Source organism: Hippocampus guttulatus, chromosome 21, assembly GCF_054856545.1.
Source record: "Hippocampus guttulatus isolate MCC_2025c chromosome 21, RoL_Hgut_1.0, whole genome shotgun sequence".
In the NCBI taxonomy this organism is placed as follows: Eukaryota; Metazoa; Chordata; class Actinopteri; order Syngnathiformes; family Syngnathidae; genus Hippocampus; species Hippocampus guttulatus.
In genome coordinates this window covers 11,049,490-11,073,577 of record NC_141281.1, presented here as the reverse complement: position 1 = coordinate 11,073,577, position 24,088 = coordinate 11,049,490, and the positions used below count along the sequence as shown (strand labels likewise).

Below are 24,088 nucleotides of genomic sequence, written 5' to 3'. Positions count from 1 at the left end.
ATGTGTTTTCTTGAATTTATTTTTTTAGGGCAAAATGTTGGATAACTATACAGTAAATGATAAATGGATCATATCTTGGATGGGTGGCTTTATATGTACAAACGTAGTGCCAGGTAAGGCTATTTGATAGTTCATTTATTTTTGCAAGGGCGAAATATTGACTGTTAAGAATTAATTAAATTATTGAAATACTTTTGGGAAAAATATGGCTATATCACAAATTATTAATAGTACTACGTAGACATTTTGTGAGTAAGTGCATTTTTATTGCTGGTTTAATGCTTCAGCTTGGAAAAATACATAAAAACATGACATTCAAACGTATAATATTTAAAGCTCTGCTCATCTGAGGAGGAGGGGGGGGGGCGAACGTACACGGTGACGCAAACATTAAAACGGAAGAAGATTCCCCCAAAAATAACAAAATCTGCCCCCACTTTATTTATTTTTTTACCCTTCACAGCGACTGTAGTTCCAGTTGGAGTAATCTTATCTTACATACAGCATGTATCTAAGAAAATAATATGAGGTGTGTTTGGTTTAACTTGCATGATGATGATCAAGGATAATGTTTAAAAAAAAATACATTGGAAAAAAAAACTCAGCAAATCATTTTCCTTTGACATTTCTACTCATGATGCCCACTGGCCAGTTTATGCAAGCTTATAAAATGAATGAACATTAAACGGCATACGCAAAGCAAATATAACAACTAGAAACCAAAGAGGAAGTGATCCAATCATGGCTTACATGAAAATGCAGATTCGCGTTCGAACCTTCTCCATCATTTTTCTCATGACAAAAATGACAACATTCAGGCAAATGCAGTAGCTATTTACAATTTGGAGCCTTGGCAAAGGTCTTTGCTTTGCTTTTAGTTTTTTGCTAAACTCTAAAACATGTGGATGTACTGAAATGATTATTTTGGCGGCTCATCGGACGGTTTTGTTTGGTTTTCGTCCTACTGCGTCTCGCCCTACTCCTGTGGGGCAAAAGTGTCCAAAATGCCGAACGCATTGCTGTTGTCGCTCGATGTCTGGTTGACGGTGTGGTAGAGCTGAAAGAAAAAGGCGTTCTGTTATCGGAAGTGGGAGTGAGTCGGTGTCAACAAGGCATACATAAATCAGAACCCCTGACATTTACAATCTAAATTCTTATTATTATTCGATGTAATTGTAATCATTTCCTCCCAACTGTCTTATTTTCTTAATTTTGTCACAGTCCTCATGGCTTCCTGTGCGTGAATCTCAGATGTCTTTTGCCTTCAGTCCAGATTCAAAATCGAATGCGGCCCTTGAGCGTAAAAATTCCCTCCCCTCGGATTAGAGATAAACATACCTTCTCCTCGCCGACCGTCAGCTGCTCCGACATGAAGGCCACCAATTTGGAGAAGGGGGGTCGGTTGCAGGGGTCCAGGGCCCAGCACTTGCACATCATCCTATACCTGGAGAAGGAAGCGTATGCCTTTCTGTGATTCCTCCGCTCTTTCTGTGTCTCGATTACAACATGCTGATGACACCTACACGGACTCGTCAGCGTAGTAAGGACATTCCATCTTGAACCCCCTCTCAATCATGCAATAGAATCCGTGGTCCACCTTTATCCCCGGGTATGGGGTGACACCCAGAGAGAATATTTCCCACAGCAGGATGCCATACGCCCACACGTCGCTCTTCATGGTGTACAGCCCCTGGAAGATGCTCTCGGGCGCCATCCACTTGACGGGCAAACGCACCTGGCGGGCATTAAAAGTCATTTTACAGAAGCGTCACAAAAAGAAAAAGAAAAAAAGAGTGTTTTTCATGCGACTTACGTTGCCTCTCACGACGTAGTTGGAATCGTTGTCGATGTCCCGCGCCAATCCGAAGTCGGCGATTTTCACCTGTCGGCCTTTGGTCACCAGCACGTTGCGAGCTGCCAGGTCACGATGGATACACTGTAGACACGTCATATGGTTACAATGTTGCCTTGAGGTAAAATAGCACTCGAGAAGATTGTACTTTTGAAAAAAAAAAAAAAACGGTAATGGCAGAATTAAATCAAAGGTAAAGAATGAAGCCGTTTTTGCCATGTTTTTTGCCTTGGCCACAAGGGGGCAGTGTCATATAAACAACAAAGGTTAATGTACTGTATGTACAGGTGCTGGAGGTTACGTACATTTTTGGAGGAGAGGAAGTCCATGCCTTTGGCCACTTGGACAGCATAGCTCAACAGGTCATCAAAAGTCAGGGCCTGCAGGTCATCCGGCTCTCCGTTCTCAGAGCTCTCCGTGTCTGCAGATGAATCTGTCGTCTTTGCATCCATAAAGAGTCCCTGGTGCCACCTGCATTTTCTAAAGTCCCGATCCACTGACCTTCACCACGGTCCAAGTTGTCCAAGCCGGAACAGAGGAGGGATGCGTCCTCCTGGCTGCCGGCCGGGGCAGGGTGCATCCGCATGTAGTTGTCCACGGCGCCCTCCTGCACCCTGAAAACACACAACAAGGTCTTGGATGATTTAAAAAACAAACACACACACACACAAACCACTCCAGATAGATGTTCACAACATCCCTACATGGTTGAGTTTTTCCCTGGTTTCAGGTTGTGATAGAGGATCCAGTTGCGATCCCGGGTGAAAGCGTCCACTGCCGACTTGTGGTAGCGCTCGCTGCTGCTCTTCAGATAGTTCAGCAAGTCGCCGTAGCAACAGTACTCGAATATCAGATAGATGGGGCCTACGTGGAAAGGGGAAATTCCAAATTTTTGAAAAGACCCAAAGCGCGCACACACACAAAAAAAATTAATACAGCGGTACCTCTACTTACGAACATCTCTTTGTACGAAATTTTCAAGTTACAAAACGTCTCAACAGGAAAATACTGCCTCTTGTTACCAAAGAAATTTCAAGATACGAAAAGTAAAAATACAGTCTGGCCTGCTACTCGCAGCTCCGAGTTTACTGAACGCAACGTACTCATAGCTGCTCTGCCATTGGCTATTACCGAGGAGCACCCTGGCATCCCATTGGCTAAGAGGGACTACTATCATATGTGTTTGTGTGTCAGTTCTTGACAAAATTCCAGGCAAAAACCTCCTCTGAGAGAGAACATGAACTAAAGAGGGCAACAAAACGATGAGGACTCAGTTAAAAGTGACCATCATTTTTATTCTTTATTCTTTGTTTTTTTACATCATGCACAACTCTCATTTATTGTGCACTAATCGAAATTGTAACATGTATTTGTTACATATTTCGATGCATTTTGATGCTTGAGAAAACATTTATGTCTGGATTTTGAGGGGGCTTGGAACGGATTAGGGCATTTAGATGGGAAACGCGTCTCTACTTACAAAACCTTCTAGTTAAGAAATTTCTTCCAGAACCAATTAATTTCGTAAGTAGAGGTACCACTGTAATGGAAATTGTGGCTGAAATCATCATAAAAGATTGACAGCCTGTCAAGTAAACGTACCCGAACCCGTGCATGCTCCCAGCAGGTTAACGATGTTAGCGTGGTGGCCGATGTGCGTCAGCATCTTGAGTTCGGACATCAGAGCCTCTTTATCCACTTGCTGGTGTTTTTCTGCAAGCAACCGCATTTGTCAAGTCTCGCCGGTTTCTTCGCGCTCGAATTCACTCAGGACACAGTTGCTGAACAACCGCCTACCTTTAAGCATTTTGACGGCCACCTGCTGTGTCACGCCAGCCTTCTTGATGCCGTACGCCGTGGCCTGCACCACCATGCCAAAAGCACCAGAGCCCAATTCTTTCCCTGCAGGACCAGACGGGAACTTGACTGTGTATACAGTATGTATATATACCGTATTGGCCCGAATATAAGACGGCCCCGATTATAAGACGACTCCCTCTTTTTCAAGACTCAAGTTTGAAAAAAGACTTTTTGAACACCACATTAATTTTTCTACAGAAAATAATTACAGTACATCTGAAACAAATGATTATAACAATATATTTGAGAGAAAAAGCATGTTATTTTGCCTCATTCAAATCTTAATATCTGAACATTTCAATACGTAAACTGAAGTGCAATCACATTCGAAAATGAATGGCTTCTGGTTTTTGAAATGTAAATGACATCATAACTTCTCCTCAGCTGCCGGTTAACCTGGCCGATCTTCGACCCACTTTTCTCTAGATTGTCGCTACGTTTCTCCATTTTCTGTTATCTCTTCTATTATTTTCTTCTCTTTTCTTTCCTCCTGCTATTTTTTTCTTCTTTTTGCTACCGCTATTTTTATTTTTATTCTTCGTGACAGGGGTTCACTTTGGCCTGGGGAGTCAAGTTCAGCATTCGCTTCAATGGTATCTGGCGCCATCTAGCGTTGTGAATGGGTATAACGTCTAGACCCCGAATATAAGACGACCCCCACTTTTTCAGTCTTATTTCAATGCAAAAAACACCGTCTGATATTCGGGCCAATACGGTATATATATGCATGCACAATCATATCATATCAAGTGAAAGTATGACTAAAATGATCCGAACCTAATTGCAAGTTCTCCCTGGGAAACTCCCATTTCTGTTCATACTCAAAGTCCTTGAAGTTAATGTAGATGTAATCGTTATCATTGGGGCCCACCATCTGGATCATCTGCAGCTGGGGCTGATACTGCGGTTTCTATTGGACATATTTCGCATGAGTGTGCCGCCTCTTCGGTTTGCCCGCGTGCACGGCTGCCTCACCTTCTTCTTGACCGTGTACACGAGCACCACGCTGACGGTGAGCAAAGCCACAACCAGGATCACGCTGCCAACTTTCAACTCTGTGTATACACCAGGTATTCCATACGGTGGGTTTACAATTTTGATTTGAATATCGTGCGGCTGGAGCTTTCATCAGGTTTTGGTAACATGCAACAACATGCACACTCTCTGACTTTGCGAGACAGATCCATCATGATAACAAAATCAAACCTCTGGATCCCTCCCGGGAAGACCGATAGTACACCAATTGCGGGGGCGTGCACCAGGAGCCAACTGAGTTGGCCAGGCAAAATTTCAAGTGGTGTCCATCCAGCAGCTCTCTCCCGGTTGCGCTCTTGATGATCTTTCGGCACCTTACGTCGGAGTCGACTCGCCAGGTTCCGGGGATCTCTTTCCAGAAGGAGTGACGCTCGCAGCTGGGATATTTTTTTTTAAAAGCAGAGCATGTCTTGCGGGTGGTGATAAAAGACAGTGTGTTGGTAAATTGTGCACCTTTCGTTGCCAGGAAAACAAGACATCCACGTGTAATTTGCCGGCACGGCGCTGGCTGTCTGGATGTCGATGCTGCCGTTGTCCTTGCTGACGCTGAGTTTGAATTTTGGTTCATCTGTATCATAAATAGGGTGCACACAACCCAGCTTCACGGTATTCGTGTATTTCCCTCAGTGGTGGGAAGTACTGAAGATTTTTCACAAGTCTGTATTTGATTACCTATTTTTTTTTCTGACCACTTTTCACTTTTACTGCCCGTGTTTGTCATTCGTCGCAGAGGAAAAAGAATCCATGCAAAAACTGGCGTACGTACGAGACTTCTACTCAAGTACAGGCTCTTCAGTTTCTTACCTACAACACACACAGACACGGACTCGTTTCTGCTTTCTCCGCCCGCCTCCACGTGTAATTTGTATTCTCCTGATTTGATTCCACCGCACAGCTTCACCGTCCTGACAGAACACAAAAAAATATTAATCGATGCTCTCCAGTAGATTTCGTTGGCATTGCGCACATTTATGACATCATCAAAAAGGGTTCAGGATAGCTGCAGGTTTGCCAAAGCTAAATTCCGCGTAAAGGTAAAACGAATTGCAAATTCCTCGTTCGCTCGGATGATATTGTGTAGCCTTATGGCTATATTAGCTCTTTAGCCCTACCTGTGCGTTGTGACCCAATCCTCCGTGTCGCATTTGGACGCCTTGCCATCGGGCGTCTCCCACATGCACCGCTGCAGCCCGGGGTGGTAAAACACGGAGGCTTGCAAACACGCGCTGGCTGCCTCTTGACTCAGCAAAGTTTTTCTCGCATCCAGTTGCACCCTGAGGAAGCCTTCCGCTGAGGGAATGCATGAGAAGAAAAAATAAAAGAACCGGGCTTTTCCGCGGGGCATTCAAGAGCCTTCAAAGTCATTGCATGGATTTTGTCCGGAGTATCAACATTTGGAAAAACAGATTTAATGGTTGTACATTCCAGACAGATGTCAATATGTGCGCTTGTTTGCGATGAGTCGCAAGTTAACTCTGGAAAACGCGGGACGAATCATCATTCCAATTTTGGGATGCGCGTGTGTATATGCATGCGGTGGGACGTGGGCATTCGATTTATTTGAAGTTGCGTGAAAACACGTGAAATTTTCACATTTGAGGCCGTTGAACGCAAAGAACGCACCAGTACATTTGCCTGAGCCAGACCTGCCCGGCCTAAACGGAGAAATTTCAACCAGCGTGTGACAAATGAATATTTCTGTGTCATTTGACAGAAGGCTTTTCGAGAAGACGGCCGGGAACAATTTCCAAAGCGTGACGACCGACCCTGGATGCTGACGTTAACGGACTTGGTTGCGCCATCTTGAGCCCTGCAGGTGTACGTGCCGCCGTGGGCCGCATCCACCGAGTCAACGAACCAGTAAACCATCGAGGTTTTCCCATGCGAGTCAAATCGGCTGCACATCTGGGAAGGACAGGACGTCATCACAAGATGCCGCCTTTTGTTGGCGTGAATTTGCAAATGACGCCGCACCTCCTTGATTTTTGCAGAGCACGGAAATTCGTCGGGTGTCAACTGCAGGCCGTCTTTCTCCCACGCTGCCCTTCGCCGCCCCCAGCGGCTGAACCTGCAGCGAAGCAGGAGAGGCTCCCCGGGACTCAAAATCACACTGGAGACCTCGTCCTGATCCACCAGGTTACTCTCTATGTCTTATAACACACAAAACGGTGTAACTTATTTCAGATTTTTTTTCCCCCCTTTTTTTTTCCCCTTCTTATAAATATCACGTAAGCCCATTGAAAAGCGTTAATCACCATAGTCGTACAGTTGGGAGCATTCACGCCCTTGGCTGTTAGTTGCGCAACACATCACTCGTTTGTTTGTGAATCCAACGCTGGTGATTGTGCTCTCAGTTTTTTCCACATCTTCGACTGCTTTGTCTTGCATTCTGATGGGGGTAAAGTTAGTCATCATCGTAACCAGATGGGCTCTTGCATTTGAAAAGATGCGCGTGACATTTTACCCTGACCACTCCAGATTAGGCTGAGGGAAACCCCCAGACACGCACTTAAAATGGGGGGAACTCTTTCGATCGTTCGCGTGGACCAGCGTCAGACGAGGTTTTGTGGGCCGTTCTAAGGCGAGATGTTAAACCCAGAAAAAAAAAGTCATATAGGTACGCTTGAATGATTCACAAGAACAAGTACTCACTCGTAACCACATGTAGAGCAATGGTCAACGAGCGCTCATCCGTGCATCTGATGGTATACTCCCCAGAAATATTCTCAGAAAGCACTGGCAGGACTATCATGAAATTGGCCTCTCTGTCAAAAAAAAATAAAATTAAAAAACCTCCATGGAAAAACATGCAAAACAAAAATCACAATTATGTTTGTTAGCCAAAACACACATATGGCGCGCTATGTTCTTCAATGCTAACAAAAGAGCATCAATACTCACAGGCCTATATTCTTTATCCTCTGCGAAAAACAACTCCCAAAGCTGCAGCTGTCTGAGTGACTTAATGATTGCGAAACTCATTTTCTTTTGCATAACTGTATCATACTGCCCCCAGTGGCCAAGTTGTGCACACACCAATGCAAAAAACGGTTTACAGTGGTACCCCTCCTGACGAACGTCTCTTCATACGAAATGTTCACGTTACGAAACGCCTCAACAGGAAAATATTGCCTCTTGTTGCGAAAGAAATTTCAAGATGCAAAAAGTAAAAATACAGTCTGGCCTGCTACTCGCAGCTCCGAGTTTACTGAACGCAACGTACTCATAGCTGCTCTGCCATTGGCTATTACCGAGGAGCACCCTGGCATCCCATTGGCTAAGAGGGACTACTATCATATGTGTTTGTGTGTCAGTTCTTGACAAAATGCCAGGCAAAAACCTCCTCTGAGAGAGAACACGAACTAAAGAGGGCAACAAAACGATGAGGACTCAGTTAAAAGTTAAATGACCATCATTTTTATTCTTTATTCTTTGTTTTTTTACATCATGCACAACTCTCATTTATTGTGCACTAATCGAAATTGTAACATGTATTTGTTACATATTTCGATGCATTTTTATGCTTTAGAAAACATTTATGTCTGGATTTTGAGGGGGCTTGGAACGGATTAGGGCATTTACATGGAAAACGCGTCTCTACTTACAAACCTTTCTAGTTAAGAAATTTCTTCCAGAACCAATTAATTTCGTAAATTGAGGTACCACTGTAATTGAATCCATTCTGTTCCACGGGGTCATTAGGACGCTGGAACGGATTAATGGCGTTTCCATTTATTTCAATGGCAAAGTCAAAGTTGATTTGAGATACTCTACAGAAATTATAAATAGATCAAATATAATACAAATACAAAATGAGAACTAATGAATCATTCCTAACATGCCGTATTTTACACACTTTAAAGATAAATTACCTGCCCCGTTTGTCTGTTTGGAAAATAAATAAATAAATACGCCCCTTGAGCACACACGTTTGCCCACATGTACAAGAATGAAACACAAAATAACAAAATGCTATACACGCTTACAATGGTACTAGGAGATGCAAATTTCTCCTGAAGCTGCACGGGCTGCATGTGTGGAAGCCCTCCAAGGAGATGACCAGTTTCGTACCCACACCCACCTCCAAAGAGACCGGAGCGGATGCATTCAGGTAGTGCGCCGGGTAGAAACACTTGATCTGGAAATACGTCATCTGGAGTGTTGACCGCTTTCGATACCAAATACTGTACACAAAATACACTTGGAGCATTTACCGCTTGACTCGGTGTGCATTTCCCTTTGGGTAAGATGCCTTCGCAGCAATGCACGCTGACAGCGCACAGCAGCAGAAAACCTTGAAAGATAGTCATTTAAAAAAAAAAAAATAATAATAATGATGATCGTCAAATTCATAATTCACATATTTTAAATTACATTTATGGCTAAGGTAAATTTTGAATAGTGTTCTTGGTCCCAGCTTAAGGTAAATTTTGAATAGTGTTCTTGGTCCCAGCTCTCTCTGGAATAGTAAGCTAAAAAATCATTTTAAAGCACAAATACCTAAAATATGCATTCTACCCCCCCCCAAAAAAAAAACAAAAAACAAAAACAAAACATCATACTCACCCGCAATCATTAGTGTGTGCGTGAACATCTTTTCATCTCTGTTTGTCACAACGAAACTTCACAGGTTGAGTTTACGATTTTTTTTTTCTTAAGAAAGGGAAGCCCCGCCTGGCTACCTGATAAATGGAAAAAGTCTACTTCCTATTCTGAAAACCACTTAAGTTCCTAAAACTACTATGACTCGCATTTTTTTTCTACCGCATATAATTCTTATTCTCACCGTTGCTATTACAGCCCACAAATACATATTTGAATCGCTGGCTTTGCTCAGATGACCCTTTTAGATGCCCCATTTAATTTGACAAGAAAATTGACAAAACATCATAAAAAATATATATTTATTTTGAATAAATTGTAAAATTCCCACAAAATAATACAAAAGCTTCAAGCACAAGGCCAATTTTTTTTGTAACTTTGAAGTAGCCTCGGAATTCGCCCAAAATGGTTACTTTAAACCAAAATGGCCGACTTCCTCTTGAATTTCGCACACGAATCCTTCAGAACGTCCTGTCTTTTTTCCGTGGAGGTTAAAATGGTTAGTTGCGGAAGAAATATGTCTATTGAGGTTTTGTAAGTCATCACATATTCATAAACTCTGTCAGAGTGAACTATTAGTTGAAATAAACACCTTTCAGAAATTCATTTGTGAAACAGCATACTCAACTCAGCTTCACTGAATCATGTCGCTCGCCAATGTCAACCCATGTGATAACCTCGGCCAAAAATGTCTACCCTATCGTTGTTTCTCCCCCGCCTGTCAGCCAGCCAACATATTTTGCTGTTTGCATGTGTACGTCTGCTTGCAGTTAATTTACCAGAAAATCGTATGGGAGCTTGGCTGATACAGTGTTCAATGGAAATTTCATTTTTTTTTCTTGGTGAAAACTTTTACTCATTTGGCTTTTCATTCGCTTTTGTAAAATGTTTTAAATTCTGAAGAGATTTTTATGGACACCCAGTACAGCAGCATCACTGTGCATCTTATACATGAAGCATGTCCCGTACAGAGGCAGAGGAAAGGCGCTTACCCACAATGCAAAGTGGGTCGCAGGCAGTGCACCGAAGGCAAACCTGGCAGTGAGCAAAAACAACAACAGGCTGCACTTTTTTTTTTTTTTTTTTTAATTAGCAAAGGAAAGCGTCTGCATGGATGGCGACCCTCGCGATCACTGTTCCGTGCGTGCGGTGATCTAAGTCCGGAAGCCAAACATGCACCCCAGTGCGATGACGTGAGTACCGAAGCGCATTTTTTAAGTGGTCCCGACGCCACAGAGGAGGTGAATTTTAGGAGCAAAAAAAAAGGGGGGATCGTTTGCAGGCTAGCCGAGCTGGGCTAGCTCGCTAGCTCTGTGTGGCTCTCTATGTTTGAGTGTCTTCCGGCAGCAGAAGCGGCGGCGGCGGCGGTGCCATGAACAGCGGACTCCCAGCCTCAGCTGCTCCGCTCGGGGGTGCCGGGATACCCAATGTCAAAGTGAAGTTTTGCCGTTACTACGCGAAAGACAAAACGTGCTTCTATGGAGACGAGTGCCAGTTCCTGCACGAGGATCCGTCCATGGCTAGCCTGAGCCCCGTCCCGTTGTCTCTACCCGGGGGTGGCGGGACTGCAGCGGGATATTCCCTCGGAGGTTCCGGGGCCTCCTGCCCCGGAACCTCCGGAGGAGGAACCGGCGTGCCCAAGAAGAGTGAAGCCATGGGGCTTGCGCAGAGCTCTCTGGACGGGTCGTTGCTAGCCAGTGAGTAACGCTTTTACGTCACAGCCGGGACCTCACCTGGGGTAGCACCCGACTTTAAGAGGAGCCTGGTGGGGCTTGACTGAAAATTTAGCCCGGGGATTCATTTGAGGCCTCCTTGTCCCCCAAACGAATTTCAGGGAATTTACCCGTCATGTCTTTCGGCATATCGTCTACTCTGTGCCGTGGACTTCATTGGGCGCCTTTTAACACTGGCGCGACTTGTTGATGATGATGTTGTTGTGAAAATGAAGCTTTAACAGCTTGTTCCCCCACTCGCGAATGAGGCCTGGTAATTTGACAGCTGCGAGTGGACAGAAAGCACTTAACGGTAGCCCCCCGTAGCATCTTAGTAGCCATTTCCAGAAAGAAAGTAACCCCGCCATAGTTTACGTTATTAATCACTAATCAAAACTAATGTTAACTCGTGTGGCGATTAATCATAATCTCGTATGTGTGTTTACATGTTCGCGAAATATAGCTGTGTTGCTAACCTAGCTAAGAGCTAACGTAGCGGTCCACGAGGTAGTGTTTTGTTCTGTTTGCCCTTGTTTGCCCTCATTTCTTGAGGGCAAACAAACCAGAAGGAGTGTAAAGTTATTCTCACGGAACAAAGCTAATGGCCAAATGGTCAAATGGTAAGCAAATAATGAGACCGCTGGTGGTGCGTCGGAATTAGCATGGTCGTTGCTTGCACTTGTGGAACTGTTTACATTTTTTCTAATGAGCGCTGTAATCGGTTACACACAGTCGGGAACGTTGAAACTTCCTCAACGACTTCCTCCACTTGACACCATCCTCGTTCAACATTAAATTACTCGCTTTATCTGTCCTTTGCAGTTCCAGGGATGGAGGGAGCGAGTCTGAGTGACGCCAACCTCACCAATTCCTACTTCAGCAGCAGCTTCATTGGAGTGAATGGATTTGGAAGTCCCGCAGAGTCCAAATACTCCATGATGCAGGTACTGTCCCATATGAACTAGTACAGTCAAACCATTTGCGGTTTGTTCCCCATCATTCTTTCGTGACATTATCAACACCCAAAGAAACAGCCAGCGCTCATTGGTATCTTCCTGTGGTTGGATCATGTAAAAAAAAAAAAGCTGAAGAAAAAGCCAAACACGGGTGGATGTTCCTGTTCACAGAGCTGACTTCACATATGACTCAAGAAATTTGTACCCCAAATTGTATAGCTTTTTATGTTGGTTAGTCAGGGTTTTGCATCTACAAGAGTCTTTACTTGAATGAATATAAAATTCCGATACAAATGTACATACAGTAGCTTGCTCCCTTGTGTTTTGAATCCCTCCATCTCTTCGTAGCGAATCACTACCAGCAGCAGCTCTCCCAGCCTGCTCAATGATGGTGCCAAGAATTTTAGCCACAGCACTCATGGTAAGACCAATGTTGCCTTGATTCCCATTAAAATTGCTTAAAAAAAAAAATTCTCTACGTAGATCCAGTCAACTCCCCGACGTCGTCGCTGTTTAGCGATTTTGGTGCTCTTGGCATTTCTCAACGGAGAAAGGTGAGCAGAAAAAAAGGTGTCCTGAGTGTGGGATTTGTTTGTAAGGCATCAACATGCACATTATTTTGTTTGTAGTCAACATTGTGATGTCATGACACTCGAGATTGCAGATTCTTTGGGGGCGGGGCCAGGTCTGAGGTAGATTGTGTGTAACGACTTCTTTTTCCTTCAGGCGCCCAATCCGACAGCAAGTGAGTTCATCCCTAAGGGAGCTCCACGAATAGCCACCATGGCGCCGTCTTCTGGCCAGGCCTTCCCCTCGCCTCTTTTTGCCCACCCAGGTCTTAACAGCTCCACAACTGCCGCTTTAGCTCCAGGTGGCGTCTCCTTTTATTTATTGATTTATTTAAAACGACCCAGTTTTTTAAAATTTATTTTTCTGAATTGCTCCAAACTTGCTTGAATTATCTGATGTCAGGCATGTCTTTATCGGCGGGCTCATCTCCCCTTCACTCGCCGAAAATTACGCCGCATACCTCACCCGCCCCGCGCCGCCGCAGCCACACCCCGAACCCGGTCAACTACATGGTGCCCACCACGGCGGCGGACCCGGGCGCTCACATCATCCAGAAAGAGACTGTCGGGGGGACCACGTACTTCTACACGGACAATACCCCTGCGCCGATGGCCGGCATGGTACGTGCACGTATATTTTGGAAGACGAGTAAATGTTTTTAATCTGCAAGGTCTCTTTGTGACTTTTATATGTACAGCCGCTGGCTTTCAGTCGGAAAATGGCTACCCAGTTTTCATTTTTCAAGAAAACGGGAAGCTCAGTGTGTCTGGTTTCACCGCAGGTGTTTCCTACGTACCACATTTATCCCCCCACGGCACCCCACGTGGCCTACATGCAGCCCAAAGCCAATGCACCGTCCTTCTTCATGGCAGATGAACTCCGACAGGTACCCCCCCCCCCCCCCCCCCCCCCGCCGCCTCTTCTCATTGCAAATACCGCTCGTGACCCCCGCCGGTTAACATCTTCCGACACCCTCCAGGAATTAATCAACCGACACCTGATAACCATGGCGCAGATCGACCATTCGGAAAACGCAGGTAGAATTCCCGAAGCATCCAAATCTTTTCCCCCCGTGGCGCACGCCGTCAAAAATGGCTTCCTGCGTTGTGCAGACGTACCGTCCGAGGTGGACAGCTACCACAGCCTGTTCCCCCTGGAGGCCCTGCCGCCGCCCAACCGCATGCAAAAGACCAGCAACTTCAGCTACATCACGTCCTGCTACAAGGCGGTCAACAGCAAGGACGACCTGCCCTACTGCCTGAGGAGGATACACGGTAGCTACACGCCCTAAAAACGCCGCCATCCTGGTATGTTTTTTTTTTGTCGTACAGCGCACGTGCGCGAGGTACTGCGAAGGAATGTTTTGGAGGGCTGTTCATGTTATCAGGGATGGCAATTATTTTGCGTATACGTGGAAATCCGCCGTTTTATTTCTTAAATTGATCATTTTTGTGAATCGTCTAAATCCGTTGAGAAAATTTTAGGGGGGGGGGTCAGGTACCTTATCGTCGAGTTTTCACACGCTCTCTCGATCAGTCTTTCCATCTTCCGATTGTAAACAGCGCTGCGATTGGACATGTATGATGTCTTACTTGTTGTGATTGGTCGCCCCGTCCAGACCACGCCCCTTTCCGCTTTTTTCATCACTAGCCATTGCCATCCCTGTGTTATAGGTGCATGTCGTAATGCTGAAGGGAGTCGAAGGAATTCATGGCTGCTTTTTTCCAAATCCTCTCTTGATTATCGAGTTAATAATGTGTCAATAAATATGTGTATGTAGCCAACTCTACGATCCGACACCCACGTCACTCACCGGACCAGGACCCCGCCTCTTCAAACCCCACACACTCAAAAGTCACAAATGCTATCCTATAGCACGCGTTTGGCGTCCTCAAACGGACAAAGCTCCGCCCGTGTTACCTTGGCAAATAATCGGCAAACTTAATTTTGATCGAATTACGTGATGACTCAAAGGCGCAATCGCTTGGAATACTCCATTTTGTGTTTGTGATCGTTCAGGCTTCCGCCTCGTCAACACCAAGTGTATGATGCTGGTGGACATGTGGAAGAAGATTCAGCACTCCAATTCGGTCACCCTGCGGGAGGTCTTCACCACAAAGGCCTTTGGAGACCACTGTGAGTCTTAGTCCGCTTCACTTAACCTGCGGGAATCCAATTGGACAACAACAGTAACGGGTTGTGCAACGCAAGGATTTTATCGGAGCTATTTTTCATCGTTAAACACGCTCAGGGTTACATTACCCATTAACTCATTCAGTAGCAGCCAATTCTGGACCAAGTCTGAAAAGACGTTTAAAAACGTCTTTGGGAGTGAATGAGTTAACAAGGGAGTGTTTTTTTTTTTTTTTTTTTTACACAAATTAAACTAATTTAAACCTTTATTTTTTTCTCCCCCCCCTCCTCCACCAGCTTTGGTGTTCTCCTATGACTTCCACGCAGGCGCAGAAACCATGTTCAGCCGACACTTCAACGACCCGGCAGCCGATTCGTATTTTACCAAGAGGAAGTGGGGTGAGTGGCTCTGCCTTCAAATATTGCCCATGCCTATTTATTTATATATTTATTTTTACATTTTGGTTGGCGCACTTTCTTTTAAGGGAACCGGGTCACCCGCTCAGGCACGTCAATCCAATTAAGGCGCGGCTATCGTTTGTTGTCGCGGGTCGTAGCGCATCGGGTTAGGGACGCATTTCTGTTTTCGATGACGTCATTTCTCGACTCTTGGCAAGAACGCAAGCGAGACCTGCACCGATGAGGAAACTGTGGCTGAAAGTGATCCTTTAGGCAGGTGCTGTTGTCGACCTCTTCAACGGGAACAGTGCTGGGGCACCAAAAAAAAAAAAAAAAACATCCCAGAAAAGACACCAGATTTCGCAAGCGTGTGTCACACTCAAATATTGCAGCCACGATGCTCTTCCTGTTAGCATCGACCTGCTAAAATCCAATTCGGAATGAATTTCTTTGTGGAAAGTGATATCCAAAGCGTTGTCAAGGCTCAAACCGTTTTCGTGAGCTTTTCTTGAGCCATTTGACAGGATCGGTGCTTTCGAGAAGCCGAATAAAGCGCTCGCCGCAACAAGATAAGGAAGTTGTTAGTTTGCCATGTCATCCCTTTCACAAGCTGTGTTTGTGTGATAAAACGGTTTGTGTTTTTTGCGCGTGTATGTTTTGTGCAGGACAACACGAGCCTCCCCCGCCGCGGCAGCACGCCGGCCTGCTGCCCGAGTCGCTGATCTGGGCCTACATTGTGCAGCTCAGTTCGGCCCTGCGAACCATCCACACGGCGGGCCTGGCGTGCCGCGTCATGGACCCCAGCAAGATCCTCATCACGGGCAAGACCAGGTTTGTACTGCGTTGGCGTAAATTTCAGGCCACGACTTTGGGTACGCCCGAATAGTCCTACCAAAATTCTATTAACCCTTTCATGCACCTTGTAACCTGATAAGCTGTCCACCTGAAAGGGTTACACAAGCTAGACCATAAACCATAACCCCCCACCCCTAAAAAAGTAATGCATATCAATCCAAAACCAGAGACACAAGACGAGATCATCCACCGCCATTGATTCCCGTGTGTGCAGGTTACGCGTGAACTGCGTCGGCGTGTTTGACGTCCTAACGTTTGACAACAGTCAGACCAACCATCTGGCCCTGATGCCGCAGTACCAGGTGCTCGCCACAAACCCGAGCCGCACGTCGTCGCCACCCGGGCGACTGAGAACTCGCGCTTTGTGTGTTTTCAGCAAGCCGACCTGGTTTCGCTCGGCAAAGTCGTGCTGGCGCTGGCCTGCAACTCCCTGGCGGGTATTCAGAGGGAGAACCTGCAGAAGGCCATGGAGCTGGTGTCCATCAATTACTCGTCAGACCTCAAGAACCTTATACTGTAAGAAAACCCTTTTGCCGGTTTGGCTTTTAACTCATTCAGTAGCAGCCAATTCTGGACCAAGTCTGAAAAGACGTTTAAAAACGTCTTTGGGAGTGAATGAATTAAAAGCGAAAAACTTTCTTGTCTCGAGTTTTCTTTCCAATCTCCCGAAACAACTCTTGTCCTTTGCTTCCTCTGTTCCAAATCGAGTGCGGTACACGCCGTCACCCAAGCGGCGCAGCCGTCTCCTTGTCGCATGTCAACATGTGGCAATTCTGATCATTTGCTTCTCAAACGCTTCCCAGATATCTGCTGACGGAACAGTCCCGCCTGCGCAGCGTCAACGACATCATGCCGATGATCGGAGCCCGATTTTACACGCAACTGGACGCCTCCCAGATGAGGAACGATGTCATTGAAGAGGACTTGGCCAAGGTAATGTGCCCCTTTGGTTGTTTGGGAACATGCATGCCAATCACAAGAGTAAACAAGGCCGCTCTTAACGTTTCCATCTGGGGCGGGGGGGGCGTAGTGCCAAGTAGCATTTAGCTCACGGCCAAACATGCTAAAACCGTGCGTTGATTTTTTTTTTTTTTCAGGAGGTACAAAATGGCCGCCTTTTCCGCCTGCTCGCGAAGTTGGGCACCATCAACGAGAGGCCCGAGTGAGTCGGCCGCCTGATCAGTGTGCTGCATATGTTGCGATTTGGAAACACACACCAAAAAAAAAAAAGCTGTCGCCATGTGTGAATTCCAGGTTTCAGAAGGACCCCACGTGGTCGGAAACGGGCGACCGCTACCTGCTCAAGCTTTTCCGGGACCACCTGTTTCACCAGGTGACCGAAGCCGGTACGCCGTGGATCGACCTCAGCCACATCGTTTCCTGTCTCAACAAAGTCAGTAATTTTGACATTCAAAGACACTCTGACACTCGCCATGAATGTAATTTGTCGCTTTGAATGAGGTCACGCAGAAACGCCGCCATTTGAATAGTTTAGCAAACAGGAAGTACTTTTTTTTTTTCTTGTTTCCGATTCATGATTATGAAATGTAGGGAAAAAAAACAAACAAGCAACAGCACCTCAAATAGTCATAAAAACGTGTCTCTAGTCCGAACACGTTATTTTTAAAATAACACTTTTTTTGTAAAACATATTTGCTGTACAAATGGATCATTATTTTAAAAATGTAGTCTATTTACTGTCTGGGTCTCAAATTTTCACTGTGTGAAAACCTGAAGCTATTTTTCAGCAACTTCGTCAATTTTCATTTCAATGATATTTTTAATGCATGTCTTTAAAAACGCTCTTATTTTATTTACACTTGTTTATTTGTTCCAACATGTTTAGCATTTATGGAGAAAACGATAACGAAATAGAATAACTCATTATTTTTTATCGAAGTTATCTTAATTTAAACAATTTTTTTATCTTTCTTTTAAACATTATTTTTATCGTTTGTTTTTTTTAACAGTCTCCACCAGTGTTAAAATAAAAATAAATTGGCGGGACGACTCTTTAAATAGTCTTATGTTAATTTGTATTTTATTTTAATTATTTATTTGGTCTTCACTTTGTGTACAATTTAATTAGGTCCCTGATTTATGTATATTTTTAGCCTTGGTTTCTGCATGTAAGTATTTGTTTGAAATGTCTAATATATATACTGTATATGTATATATATATATATTTTGTGTTCAACAGCTGGACGCAGGCGGTCCGGAGAAGATCAGCCTGGTGTCGCGGGACGATAAGAGCGTGCTGGTGGTGACCTACTCGGACCTGAAGCGCTGCTTCGACAGCACCTTCCAGGAGCTGCAGGCAGCCACCTCTGGCTCACTGTAGCGCCGCCCCCTAGTGACCCGGAGGGCGCACTACTATTGCACTACGGCGGGCCATCAACCTTCCGAGCGAGCCTGACGGGTGGCCGAGCTCGCGAGACATTTCAACATCAGCATTTTTTTTTTTTGGCGGGAAGGCCTCAGTCGCATACACTGTCCAACCGGGAAGGCTTTTTGTTTCCCCTCTAAAGTGTATTTTTTTTAAGTCTTTCCTAAAAAAAAGAAAAGGAAAAAAACCCCTGCAAGCTGGAAAAAGGATATATGTAACGGACGCTTGGGATGGCGAATTCCTACCTTTTTTTTTTTACATTTTTGGGGGAACAAACCAATGCAAACCATGCAGTTCTTGTTGAGCAAATTTTCCTGCTTTTATTGTTTGTTTGTGAGCGTGGGAGGGGTTGTTGGAGGGGGGTGTTTTCCAGAGGAGGGTACACTCGGATTTTAATTTAATCCCAGGGTTATTTTTTTATGTGTGAATGTATGGCCTTACAGGGTGTACAGAGAGTCCCACACACAAACGGAATGATGACATGAGAAAAAACATTTTTTCTATTAGAGGCTTTTTTAAATCTGGTAACACCCCCCCCCCCCCCCCCCATTCCCTTCTCCCTCACCTGGAAAGGACAAACCACTGGGGTACGGTGCTTGCTTTAGGTTGATGGACACTGTGGATTTAGTTGTAGCCCACCCCACCACCCTTGTTTTGCAGCAGCCCCTGGACGGAATGTTGCCCACTGTTTTTTATTTTATTTTTTTAGAAACCCCCTCTTATTTTTCTGTATGTATGTGTGTGTGTTGTTGTTGTTGCCAAAGCGGCAGGGCTAACGTTATCTGCGGACCAACACCAGCGTGGGTGAAGGGGAACGACATGTAGGATGATGAGTAAGGTAAAGCCCCCAACACCCGACCCACACAAACACACACCTGTCATCCCGCCCCCTCGCGATGATTGAATGTGATCGTCCGTCAATGTTCAGGATTGTTCACGGTGCCCCTTTTGTGCTGCGGGATTAAAAAAAAAAAAAAGACAAAACTGCTCCTGGCCTCCCCATGCCCCTTCCTAAGAAATGACACCGCGGATCAAACCCTGAAAATTGCTTGCTTGGTGGGTGGGGTGCCGACTGTGTTAGGTAATTTACAAAACAGACACATTTGATGAATGTGGTGCTTTAAAACCCCCAACACACACACACAGACACTCACCCACTTCTCACACACACTCCACAACCGACATTTTAGTCCGGTTTTTTTTTTTTTTTTTTTGCTCCTCTGGTGTTCCCATGGCTCAAATTTTGCAATATTTGTGTGTACAGCAGTATTTTAATAAAGAATACCGAAAATAATACAGCGTTGTCCTGTTAAAAAAAAAAAAAAGGTAAAGACGAGGTAGATTTAGAAAAAAAAAATCTAGATACATTTTGAATAAAAATGCAGTGTTGAGGAAGAAATGTGCATTTTGGTTGTACTCGCAACAAAAAAAAAAATTCTATGATAAAATTGTCAAAATAATAGAATCAATTAAGTGTTTTCCGCATGCTAGGGGGCACCTAAAGCATTCAATTTTCTCAAAAGTCAATTGCGCCTTATAATCCGATGTGCCTTATATATGGATCTATATTCTGATTTCTTGAATCTAGTATTTTAAATGTGTAAAGCACTTTTTGAAGCTGCAGCAGTTGTGAAAGCTCAATCTAAATCAAGCTGGATTGTATTGTCTTCCCTTTGGCTCCGTCTAGTGGATGCCCAGCGCAACTGCAGCCACTATTGTAGCTTTGATTCTTATAATGCGATGCGCCCTACGTATGTGAAAAAAGGTTTTAAAAACCGGCCATTCATTGAAGGTGTGCCTCGTAGTGCGAAAAATAAGCTAGATACGAAATTTTAAAAAAAATTGGCACTTTTTGCACTAATTCCGACTTTATTCTTGAAAGTCATGTGGGTGAGGTTTTTCTGAAATGTACATTTTTTTTGAGCTTGTAACAAAGAAAACATTTTTCAAAATATTTTATTCGTATATTAGTGTTACTAAAATCATTCCTATTCTAGCGTCAAACTAAGCATAAACATATCCAGCATATAATGTCAGTGTGAAAAGGAGGCATTCCTTCCTTTTCACACAGATGAGGTACCAATACAACCATCAACTCTTAATTGTTATGCTAAGCTAAATACAAAGTAATGGAGGGGGGTGAGGGTGCTAGAGGGAGGGGTAAAAGAAGGTCCAATTGGAGTCGGGAGCAGAGCAGCCGCCCTGGTCCGAATCCCACTCGGAAGGCCCGTTGCCATGGAGACGTGAGCCTTCCTTCATGTCGTGCCTCCACGATAGACGCTGCAGCTCCTCTGAAGGTAGGACCATGCCGCTGTCGCCCTCCTGAAGCGCACATGAATTGTATTTCATGCTCTGTGTGTGTGTGTGTGTGTATGTTTTTTCTCTCACCTCAGATCCGTGAGACGCATCCTCGCAGGGCATTTCCTCAAACATGTCCAGAGTGCCCAACACGGCGTGCATGTAACTACACAATTGAAACACACTCATGTCATTTTTCTTCAAGGTCCCATGGCACTTTGTAGTATGTGTAATTATTTGACGTCCTTTTATCAAGAATTGCTCAGAAAGCTATTTTCATGCTCTTATAGTTGGTCTTAAATGCATTTTATTTTGAAGGCGTAGTTGCCCAATGTGGCCGTTTTTGTGGGCACCATGGCAGGCCGTCGGTGGAATTTTGGCCGGTCATGCTATACTCTGAGGTACCCCCCCCCCCCTCCTTTTTTCACTTTAAGTCTACTGCTTTGAACTCGTGGCCATTTTTTTTTTAATTGACCAAATTGACCCCCCCCCCCTCTATTTTATTATTTCAGTCAACAAGATATGGTTTAGTAAAGCCCCCCCATGCCATCAAATTTTTCTGCTTGGCTCTCGACGAAGGCGGACGCTTCTTTGCACAGCTCCCCTGCCCTCCCACCTTTTTTTCCCTGCTCGCCACTTAGTCTTTTGTGCTGTCTTTGTCTAACTTTTTTTTTCCCTAGCCTCCTACCGTGTTTTCATCCGAAGAACTAACCATGGAATTAGTTGGCTGGTCTCTCGATACAATCAACAAAATTTTTTCGACGAAAAGAGCAGGCAGTGGGGAGCCTGCTTGCCCTCTGGGGACATTTGCTGCCGGATACGCCCTGGATCCATGGAGAAAGTGGAGACCGGTGTGCCTGACAGTACTGTCCGTGGAGGACGTGGAAGACATCTACACTATTGGCCTTTTGATAACAGGTATGCTGCTGTTTGGTGTTGGCAGCTTGCTGTTCTATCGCAAAATTCAACCGACGGGAGCGGCTCTGTTGGAAGTGAAGAAGCTGCCGGTCACTCTGGATGGCTTGGCGCGAATGTCCAACACTCAGACTCAAGCGGTGACTGAGCTCAACCGCAATATTGTTGCGGTTTTGGAGCGACTCCGCGCGATCGATAATACCATGGAGACGTTGGAATTTTCGCTTCGAAAAGGAATTGAGGATTTGGCTGATCGGCGCCAGTGAGGAGATACAGACCAAGGACTCAAGGCTGTCTGGAATTGTTGGCGGCCGTCTCTCCAAAACAAACAACGCTATCTGGCCTTTCCCCTGGATGGAAATACGCATGGAGTCTAGGGCCCCCACCACCACCCCCCTCCTTCTCGGCCATGGACTGATAAGCCGGGACTGTCTTCATGATGAGCAGACCTCGACGAAGCAGCTATGACCTGTACACGCATACACATACACAACTGGACAACCACACGCGCATACACATCCTTGTTATCACCGTCTTCATCGCTCCGATTCTTTTTCCCCCATGACGTGGTTCGATAATGCGGAGCGCAACGGTGACCGTGCAGCTGGTCATTCTCGGCCGCGTCGCGGTTACCCCCCCCCCTTCTCATTCATCCCCCCCTTATACATGTTATGTCTTGTGACTTGTTGTAACTGTCTAATGCTTATTCATGTGCTAGGGTCTTTTTTATCCTGGACTTAAATTATCCTCGGAAGAGGATAGTTCGAGCGTGTTTTTTTTTTCCCTCTCCCTACCCAGCGTTTTCCTTTCTGAATTCTGATTGTAATTTCCCCATTGCGGGACAAATAAAGGATATCTTAATCTTATCTTATCTTAAAAAATTCAATTTATTCCCTCTGTGTTATGCTGGTCAAAATGAGTCTTGTGACAGATTTCAATGAAAAAATGAAATTCAATCAACCCATCGTAAGCCGCAGTAAAAACATGCGCAGGAGTAACCTTAAATTGGTGACGGCAAGGGTTTTTTCTCGGAAGGTCTTGCTGCTCTTCCAAGATTCCACGTGAGATCCCAGAGGAATGTAATCCTTCCCATCCTGACAACACAAATCAACCTTGTTAGAAATGACTTCTTTTTTTCCCCCCTCCTCTCAGCTTTCAATCACTTGTTTTGTTTTGGACGGACCCGTTGCACCGTGGACTCGAGCAGGTCTCCGAGGGTGTGTGCCAGGTCGGAGAAGGAGGGTCTCTCGGTGGGCTCAGCCTTCCAGCAGGCCAGCATGGTGCTGTAACTGGACACGCGCAGAAACACGACGTGAGCTCGCGACGCCGCAGCGAAAGCCGACTTCACGTCGCCTTCCTCACATGTCGGCCGTGCTGTACTCTGGCGCCCGCATCCTGGTACCCGCCTTCAGCCTGCGGCAGAACTCCTCGTCGATGTGCAGGCCAGGGTATGGTGACGCCCCTAGAGTGGGTGGTGTTATTTATGACTTAATGGAATCTTTCGGCGGCCCGATGAGACTGGTTAACGCGTTGACCTCACAGTGTAAAAGTTGAGGGTTCGATTCCGGCTCCGGGCGCCTTGTGTTGAGTTCGCATGTTCATGTGAAAGTGGACAAGAATTTTCTTTGTGGAGTGTATCCTGAGCACTATTGTTTCTCAGCAAAAAAAAAAAGTCTGCAATTCTCAATTTTTTAAGAATAAGTAGATTTATAAAAAATCCTAAATTAAATTCGGGTATTTCTTGTGGGATAGGAAAAAAAATGCTGAAACTAATGTCTCTTTTGTGTGTTTTTGCTTCGTGTCTCTGAGATTGCGGCTTTTCACCCGTGGCATTCCCCTTACCCAAAGAGAAGATCTCCCAAAGCAGGACGCCAAAGGCCCAGACGTCACTCTGAGTGGTGAACACCTTGTCAAAGATGGACTCCGGAGACATCCACTTCAGAGGCAGGCGTGCCTAACGGCCAATTACGCAAGAAAACAAAAGGCAACACATCGTTGAATGTGTGTGTGTGTGTGTGTGTGTGTGTGTGTGTGTCTCTCTCTCTCTCTCTCTCTCCAAAACAGCGACCATGTTTAGTAAGGCGTTTTTAGCTGTAAAAAACGACCATGGATAGTAAGTTGTTTTTAGCCCCCCAAAAAATGACCATGTATAGTAAGACGTTGTTAGCAAAAGAAAATGACCATGTACAGTAAGGCGTTTTTAGCCGAAAAAAAACGACCGTGTATAGTGAGTTGTTTTGAGCCCCCCACAAAACGACCATGTATCGTAAGCCGTTTTTAGCTGGAAAAAACGACCATGGATAGTAAGTTGTTTTTAGCCCCCCAAAAAATCACCATGTATAGTAAGACGTTTTTAGCAAAAGAAAATGACCATGTACAGTAAGGCGTTTTTAGCTGAAAAAAACGACCATGTATACGAAAACGTTTTTAACAAAAGAAAACGACCATGTATAGTAAGGCGTTTTTAGCTGTAAAAAAAAAACGACCATGGATAGTAAGGCGTTTTTAGCCGAAA

At 45.1% G+C, this 24,088-nt stretch overlaps 3 protein-coding genes across 8 annotated transcripts in view; 1 reads left to right on the top strand and 2 right to left on the bottom strand.

Moving 5' to 3' along the window:
* Positions 1 to 250: 250 nt before the first annotated feature.
* LOC147187148 (receptor-type tyrosine-protein kinase FLT3-like) lies at positions 251 to 9,462 on the bottom strand. 3 transcript variants are annotated; one of them, XM_086102472.1, is made up of 23 exons: positions 9,314 to 9,462; positions 8,962 to 9,041; positions 8,734 to 8,885; positions 7,400 to 7,512; positions 7,212 to 7,323; positions 7,003 to 7,136; positions 6,722 to 6,897; positions 6,514 to 6,652; positions 5,860 to 6,037; positions 5,552 to 5,652; positions 5,201 to 5,315; positions 4,919 to 5,124; positions 4,688 to 4,767; positions 4,490 to 4,622; positions 3,650 to 3,754; positions 3,455 to 3,565; positions 2,557 to 2,716; positions 2,354 to 2,466; positions 2,158 to 2,273; positions 1,814 to 1,936; positions 1,524 to 1,735; positions 1,339 to 1,444; positions 251 to 1,057 (listed from the first exon to the last, which is right to left on the bottom strand). In XM_086102472.1, exons 1-23 carry the CDS (start codon positions 9,339 to 9,341, stop codon positions 977 to 979), a joined length of 2,874 nt encoding a protein of 957 aa, XP_085958598.1. In that variant the 5' UTR covers positions 9,342 to 9,462; the 3' UTR covers positions 251 to 976. The 3 variants fall into 3 exon arrangements, with proteins under 3 accessions (XP_085958598.1, XP_085958596.1, XP_085958599.1); XM_086102470.1 differs by having other exon boundaries at positions 2,158 to 2,285; positions 9,314 to 9,461; XM_086102473.1 differs by lacking the exons at positions 7,212 to 7,323; positions 7,400 to 7,512; positions 8,734 to 8,885; positions 8,962 to 9,041; positions 9,314 to 9,462 and having other exon boundaries at positions 2,158 to 2,285; positions 6,514 to 6,897; positions 7,003 to 7,162.
* pan3 (poly(A) specific ribonuclease subunit PAN3) lies at positions 6,736 to 19,654 on the top strand. 4 transcript variants are annotated; one of them, XM_086102476.1, is made up of 20 exons: positions 6,736 to 6,883; positions 10,443 to 10,542; positions 10,700 to 11,046; positions 11,884 to 12,005; positions 12,366 to 12,438; positions 12,501 to 12,571; positions 12,744 to 12,888; positions 12,990 to 13,207; positions 13,369 to 13,473; positions 13,567 to 13,624; positions 13,700 to 13,861; positions 14,607 to 14,723; positions 15,018 to 15,119; positions 15,785 to 15,950; positions 16,189 to 16,276; positions 16,351 to 16,490; positions 16,778 to 16,907; positions 17,072 to 17,136; positions 17,229 to 17,367; positions 18,175 to 19,654. In XM_086102476.1, the coding sequence occupies exons 2-20, from the start codon at positions 10,523 to 10,525 to the stop codon at positions 18,313 to 18,315; spliced, it is 2,409 nt and encodes an 802-aa protein (XP_085958602.1). In that variant the 5' UTR covers positions 6,736 to 6,883; positions 10,443 to 10,522; the 3' UTR covers positions 18,316 to 19,654. The 4 variants fall into 4 exon arrangements, with proteins under 4 accessions (XP_085958602.1, XP_085958603.1, XP_085958601.1 ...); XM_086102477.1 differs by having other exon boundaries at positions 10,697 to 11,046; positions 17,229 to 17,307; XM_086102475.1 differs by having other exon boundaries at positions 10,697 to 11,046.
* Positions 19,655 to 20,300: 646 nt separating this feature from the next.
* Positions 20,301 to 24,088, bottom strand: part of flt1 (fms related receptor tyrosine kinase 1) — a 35,326-nt gene continuing 31,538 nt past the window's right edge. The window contains exons 24-29 of the mRNA XM_086102469.1: positions 23,416 to 23,527; positions 22,936 to 23,035; positions 22,757 to 22,862; positions 22,573 to 22,667; positions 20,749 to 20,824; positions 20,301 to 20,682 (exon numbers count right to left, since the gene is read on the bottom strand). Coding sequence (XP_085958595.1) covers positions 20,509 to 20,682; positions 20,749 to 20,824; positions 22,573 to 22,667; positions 22,757 to 22,862; positions 22,936 to 23,035; positions 23,416 to 23,527 — 663 coding nt within the window. The 3' untranslated portion in view covers positions 20,301 to 20,508. The remainder of the gene's footprint in view (positions 20,683 to 20,748; positions 20,825 to 22,572; positions 22,668 to 22,756; positions 22,863 to 22,935; positions 23,036 to 23,415; positions 23,528 to 24,088) is intronic.